Consider the following 7,252-nt stretch of genomic DNA (forward strand, 5'->3'; position numbering starts at 1 on the left):
GAGGAAGTGCATAGAATAGGAAGGTATGTAGAAGAAGGAAATTGACTCCTAAAGACCATATTAAGGTTGCAAAGGGCAGCGGAAGAGATACTAGCAAGAACAAGTTAGGTAATACTGAGCACTATAAAGATGTATAAAGAGAGATATGAACCTTGAGGAAAGAGAAAGAGAGAAGACATTAAGAAGCGAAACTTAAAAAGATATATATATATATATATATATATATATATATATATAGAGAGAGAGAGAGAGAGAGAGAGAGAGAGAGAGAGAGAGAGAGAGAGAGAGGGAGAGAGAGAGAGAGAGAGAAAAGAATGGAGCCCGAGAAAAAAAAAAGTTCTTTTGGTGAGTGTTAGATATGAGATTGTGAAAATGGTATCTTCAAGAAAGGGAAACGAAAGGAACAAAGGATGAGATGGAGACTGCAAAAAGTTAAAAGTGTTTAATTTTAGGATTAAATGAGCTTAATGATTATTTGTTAGAAGCAAAAACAGACATGATGGCAATTGTAGAGACCAAATTAAGGGGTCCACTATCACCTAACACTGTTGAAGATGGTTTATATAGTCACTGGCTTAGAAATAAAGAGGGAGAACAGGGTGGAGGAGTCATATTCTTGGCCAAGAAAAATTTAAATGTGACGAAGGTTACAAATGGAGGGAACAGTGTTGAAATTATCACGATGAGAGTTGAAGATAAAACATGAAAAAGAGAATGTGGTGCTCTATGTGTCCCCCAAAGCGGGTTCTTGGAGAGAGAGATTACTCTAAAACGTTAGAAGATACAAGGATTCTATTAAATGGGCTGCTGAAAGATGAAGAAAACGCGGTACTTATGGGGGATTCTAACTGCAAAGAAATATGTTGGGAAGAGTTGACAGTGAATGGTGTAGAGGAATTATGGGGAAATGTAGTACTTGACATGATTATGGAATATACAATGAAACGATGGATAAAGGGAAACACCAGATATAGAAATAATGAAGAACCGGCAAGACTGGATTTATTCTTTACGTCAGAACCTAAAATTGTGGATAAAATTAAATACAAGACACCAATTAGGAAGAATAACCACATATTACTTGAACTAGAACTAAAGGAAGAAATATATATGGAGAGAAATGAGAAATGCGGAAAAGAAAGACTGGTATATAGTAAAACGGACTTTGAGAAACTTAAGAATTTTTTTCAAGAAGCGAGTTTGAATAAAAAGACGCAAGTGGAAGAAAAATTCAAGATTCCAAAGGAAATCTATAATGAAGGGGTGGATAAACATGTACCAAGACAAAAACAGGAAAAGGAATATAATAAGTGGTGGTTTAACAGAAAGTGCAGCGAAAAAAAAAAAAATATATATATATATATATATATATATGTGTGTGTGTGTGTGTGTGTGTGTGTGTGTGTGTGTGTGTGTGTGTGTGTGTGTGTGTGTGTGTGTGTGTGTGTGTGTGTGTGTGTGTGTGTGTGTGATAAAGCTTGGAAAGGATGAAAAAAGGAAAAACCTAGAAAGTGGCAAATATATATCAATGAAAGGAATGAATATGTAAAAATACGCAGGGAAGAAAAAATAAATTATGAAAAAGACATAATAGAAAAATGTAAGGATCAACCAAAACTATTCTATAGATATGTGAATGGTAAATTGAAAAACAAGCATGAAATAGAGAAACTACGCCAGGGGAACATGGAATACACAGAAGATATAGAAATGGCTGGGGTAATTTCAAATCGGTTTTCACTCAAGAAAAAATATGACACTGGGATGAAGGGCGAGAAGTGACCCCCCTCCCGTATGGGGAAATAATAGGAACACAAGCTGAAATAATGGATCAAATAACAAGCCTTGATGTCAGGAAATCGCACGGCGTGAATGGAATTGCAAACTGCATATTAAAGGAGTGTAAAGAAGAATTGGTAGGCAAAATATATACTAACGAGTTAAACACCATGAAAAATATATGTTATAATAAGTTGTTCGCTCAAGGAAGGAAGAATACTAGAAGAATGGAAAAAGGCCAACATCCTACTAATGTATAAAGGTGGTAACAAGGAGGACCCAACAAATTACAGACCTGTTTCCTTACAAGTACCGTAGCCAAAATTTGTGAAAAGGTTATCAAAAATAGATGGACAAAAAAATCTAGAAGAGAACAACATACTAAACCCTAGACAGTTTGGATTCAAACAGGGAAGATCATGTGCCACAAATCTGATCTGCTTTTACTCAAGACTACTAGATATAATACAGGAAAGGGACGGATGGACTAATTGTGGTTTCTTAGATCTACAAAAAGCTTTTGATAAAGTGCCACATAGAAAACTATTAGAAAAACTGAAAACCATAGGAGGGGTACAAGGTAAACTACTGGAATGGATGGAGGATTTCCTGCATGGAAGAAAAATGAGAGTAGTGCTCAGAGATAAAGGTTCTACTTGGGAAGAGGTGATTAGTGGAGTTCCATAGGGTTCGGTACTGCCTCCAATAATGTCTGCTATTTATGTGGATAGGCGAGGGTGTGGATAGTTACATAAACTTCTTTGCTGATGATGCAAAGTTATTGAGAAAAGTGAGCACTGAAATAGACTTGAGTCGCTGCAGAGAGATCCGAACAAAATTTGGGAATGGAGTGAGAAGTGGGAAGTGGACTTCAAAATCAAGAAATGAATAATGGAATTTGGTAAAAGTAAAAACAGGATATCAGGACAATATAAAATCGGTGAAAAGAAAGTGAGATTTGAAAAAGACCTGGGAGTAATCATCACAAAGGATATGTCCCCTGATAAACAGATAAACAATTGTCGGAGAAACCTACGACTTGCTGAGGTCAATAAAATTGGCATTTACTTGCTTGGACGAGGAAATGGTGAAGAAAATACTAGTCACAGACTGGAGTACGCAGCGATACTATGGTCATCCAGTACCAAAAAGAATATAAAGAAAATTGAAAGAATCCAAAGAGCAACTACGAAGATGGCCCCACACTTTCAGAACTGTCATACGAAGAGAGACTATCAAAACTAGTTACCGACCCTGGGACAAAGAAGAGAAAGAGGAGACTTGTTGACCATCTATAAAATAAAGAAAGGGGCGGAAGTCCTTGATAGAGAAGACTTACTAAAATGGGATACGAGAAATACAAGAGGACATGGAAAGAAACTCAAAAAGGACAGTTATAGAAGAGACCTGAAAAAGAACAGCTTTCCCCACAGAGTGGTGGATGTATGGAACAAACTGGATGAAATGATAGTGTGTGCAAAAACCACGCACGAATTTAGGAACAACTTAGATACTGCGAGATACAGAGACGGGGCAGCACGAGCATAGCTCCCTTTTCCGTAAGATACAACTAGGTAAATACAACTATGCAAATACACACACATGCGCACATAACATTGATAAAAGATGGTTTGTCACTTGGCAGACGTATCAGCAGGATTGTGGGAGAGACATATAGATTATTGGAAAATATTAAGTGGCGTTTCACTATGTAGATGAAGAGGTAATGAAAAAATTAATCGAAACCCTAATCCGTCCAAAACTAGAATATGAATTAGTAGTATGGTCCTCACACAGAGTGAATGATATAAGCAAAATCGAGAGAATACAACGGGCAGTTACCAAATTGTTCCACAGCCTGGCAGATAAACCACATGAAGAGAGACTAAAACCACATGGTCTGCCAACTTTGAAAGATCGAAAAGAAAGGTGATATGATTAAACTATTCAGGTCACTAAAGGGGATAGACTGCACTGACAGAAGAGATCTCCTGATTAAAGATGGGAGGGGTCAAAGAGGTCATGGTAGGACATTAAGAAAGACCACATGTCTAAAGGATGTGAAGAAATACAATTTTCCATATGGATGCATAAATACGTGGAATATCTTAGATGATATAGCCCAAGCTCAATCATTACATGAGTTCGAATCTAAATATGATAAAAGGAAATCAAGGATATAGCTTAAGTTGAAACTGTATATGAATTTGAGGCTAGGTGTGATAAAAGATTAGAGAATAGGAGATGGACATTAGGAGCGTTGCTCCTTTCCTGTTTACTACAATTTGGTAAACGCAAACACGTACACAGAAACACACACACACACACACACACACACACACACACACACACACACACACACACACACACACACACACACACACACACACACACACACACACACCACGAGCATAGCTCCCCTTCCCGTAAAATACAATTAGGTAAATACAACTAGGTCAATACACACACACGCCTCGTGGCGCTGTGGTTAGAGTTCTCGCCTGCCACTACGGCGGTACGGGTTCGACTCCCGCCCAATGCTCAAATTATTTCAGTATCGCCTCGCTGCGGGGTGTTACTCCAACCCTCGTGGGCGGGGAGTTGGGTGTACGTGTAAGGTCACATTATTACTCCTAGATCGGTCATACGAGCTCTGAGCTCTCATCCGGAAGGTTAATAATTGTCGATCACGAGTCCAACACCTGATCCAAGACCATGGTGAATCATACACTTGATAAAGTTCCTTACAATTGACTTTCATCTTACACTTCATTCCCCACACCCACTTCCCCTATGCACGTTCACATAGCACTGGCGCACTTTGGTTGACCCATGCTGGTGCTTCGCTTCCTTCGGGTCAGGAGTGCAACTCCCCGTACATTCATTCAACACATTCACATCGCAGACACGCATGAGATAAACACTGGATATTGACCCATGCTCCAATAAAATGATAAGAAATAGATTATTTGAATACCATGCTCCAAGACTATACAGCCGCTCAAAGCTGGCTTAAATGACCAAGAAAATTGTAAATAACTCACCTAGGCCTACTCACCACAAAATAATGATGTGAAGACATCGAAACAAATGAACTAGGCCTGCTTGAGAATGATACCTATATCATTGAAGAAGAAGAAGAAGAAAAAAAAAACCGCCAGGAAATAAGCAATATTCCACTTGTGCTCGACCATGATATTCATTTTTTTTTCTAACCTCATTGATCCATATGATTGGGTAGATGAGATCAGGCACCTGCTTGAAGGCCGGAATACGTCCATATTTTCGCAGGGGCATGTTGATCTGGATACGTTTGGCTGCACGCATCATAACACCTGTGTTCTGTAAGTACACCAAATTGTTTTCATAGAAACCAACGATAAATGGACGTCATAAAGAATATATCCCTCCTTTCCCATCTTCCAAAACTATCATTACCCTCACTTCCTTCTAGAGGTACCCCGGGGAGACCGATATTCAGTCGCTGAATAGGGTGAAATGAGAACTAACAACCAGCAACTAGTCCCTTCTTCCTCCTGTTAGCTGGTGACACAGGAATAGACTCACACTAAAATAACAGACAACAGTCCAACTTTTCTTCACAAAAATCACTGGGAGGGCCTAAGGAACTTCACTAGCTACTGTGGGGCTATCTATTTTCCATCAGTGAAACTAGAGGTAATAATTATAATTACTGTTTTCATACTTTACCGAGACACCACTTATACTACAATAAACTTATATTATTCCCTCAGTCTACAACACATATTCTGAAGATGATAGAATCTGACCATAAAAGTAACACATATGGGCAAGGGAAACAATATGGATTGTAATACAACTCTTAACTGATGACAATGAAAATGTTAACATAAACTGGGTTCATAATTACAACCCAATGTAACTTACGGGCTCAATATCAAGATATGTCTCATGTTCCTCTTTAGTAGGGTTAAGACCAATTTTGTCTTCTATATCAACTGTGTCACCTTGGTAAAAGTGTGGTGTAGACATTATCACCGGAGATCCTGTTAAATGAAGAGGTGTATCAAAAACTATATATGCATAATTTGTAGCAGTAGAATTCTCCCTCATTTCTTCAAAGATTTAGAAAATAAGCAAATGAATAAATAAATAGATAAGTAAGTAAATGAATAGATGAATAAACGAATAATCAAATAAATGAATGAATAGATAAACAAATAACTAGATAAATAGATAAAAAGGGTTGGCAAAAAAGTGTGTAACCCGGTTTTACCCACCTAGGTTAAAAAATAATAAATGAAAATGAATAAATAAATAAAATACACACAGTTTTGCCCACTTTCCTTTTTTCAAAATAATATATTTATCAACATATTTTCTATAATAAATCAATGAATTTCTATATCATGTCATACAATATCAACGTTAAATCATAGGTACTTGATCTTTTTCTACTTTATTGCGAAGTATTTTTAATCAACTATTATGAAAGTATAATCATCACGGAACTTGAGCATTTTGCAAATAAGAATATTCTTCTTGACTTAGTAAAGACAAATAATAATATTTCTATTTTGGTAATAGGATCTGTAACTAATATTTTGCTTCCGTTTGATGTTTTTGGCTTATGTTATTCTAATATAACAAAATAACTTGTTTCAAATGAGGATGCCCATTTTTTATTTAATGAAAAAATATATTGCAAACACGAAGTTTCTTGACAAATGATAATGTTACTTACTTCAAAGAAGAATATAATTTTGTAGGATTCTTCACCATTGTAAATACATATTTCATAGCTTTCCTCCTCTGTATAATTTGAGATTTGCTTTATATTTTGGAACAATGTTGTTCCTAATCTCATTTATAAACATAATTATTTTCCTCAGTTTTCCCCACTTTTCCCCAGTTTTAGAATCCTGATAAAAAAAGATTGTCAACCCTGTAGATAAATAAATAAATAAATAATCAGGATCTTTACCGACAGTACTTGATTACTTGTTGATTAGTTTTGAGGTCTACCAAGTTAGGGTGACGTACTTCATCTCACCCAATGTCTTTCCTTTAAAAATGTACTGCATTTGATCGTTACAACGCATTTCCCTCTTCCTTATTTTTGTGTTTTGTGTTAATGAAAAGGTCTGTAGCTATGTTTAGAAAGTAGTGGCAAGAAAACGCCTGTAAATATCTATTAAAGTTGTTACAAATATCATATTCTTTTCCGACCATTTCATCATTCAGATTATGAAATATAAGATAATATTTTTGGTACTCAGAATTCCCATCATTCTTATACATATTTACTTTACTCTAGAACATCCCAGTAAATCAATGGAAAGGTTATCTTAATAATTAGATTTCTCTGCTCATATATCTATACTTAAAAAGAATGTTTCACGTCAGGGGCTAAGCCAATCATTGTCCTATTGAAACAACTTGATAATTACCCAAACCTCCTGGTCTCTTGTCTCATTTTTTCCTAGCCTGC

At 36.4% G+C, this 7,252-nt stretch overlaps 1 protein-coding gene across 1 annotated transcript in view; it reads right to left on the minus strand.

Moving 5' to 3' along the window:
- LOC143041772 (lysosome membrane protein 2-like) overlaps nt 1-7,252 on the minus strand; it is a 172,881-nt gene that overhangs the window by 31,205 nt on the left and 134,424 nt on the right. The window contains exons 7-8 of the mRNA XM_076213821.1: nt 5,689-5,807; nt 4,996-5,121 (exon numbers count right to left, since the gene is read on the minus strand). Coding sequence (XP_076069936.1) covers nt 4,996-5,121; nt 5,689-5,807 — 245 coding nt within the window. The remainder of the gene's footprint in view (nt 1-4,995; nt 5,122-5,688; nt 5,808-7,252) is intronic.

The sequence above is a fragment of the Oratosquilla oratoria genome, chromosome 32 (assembly GCF_046742065.1).
Source record: "Oratosquilla oratoria isolate Oo_2021 chromosome 32, ASM4674206v1, whole genome shotgun sequence".
Classification (NCBI taxonomy): domain Eukaryota; kingdom Metazoa; phylum Arthropoda; class Malacostraca; order Stomatopoda; family Squillidae; genus Oratosquilla; species Oratosquilla oratoria.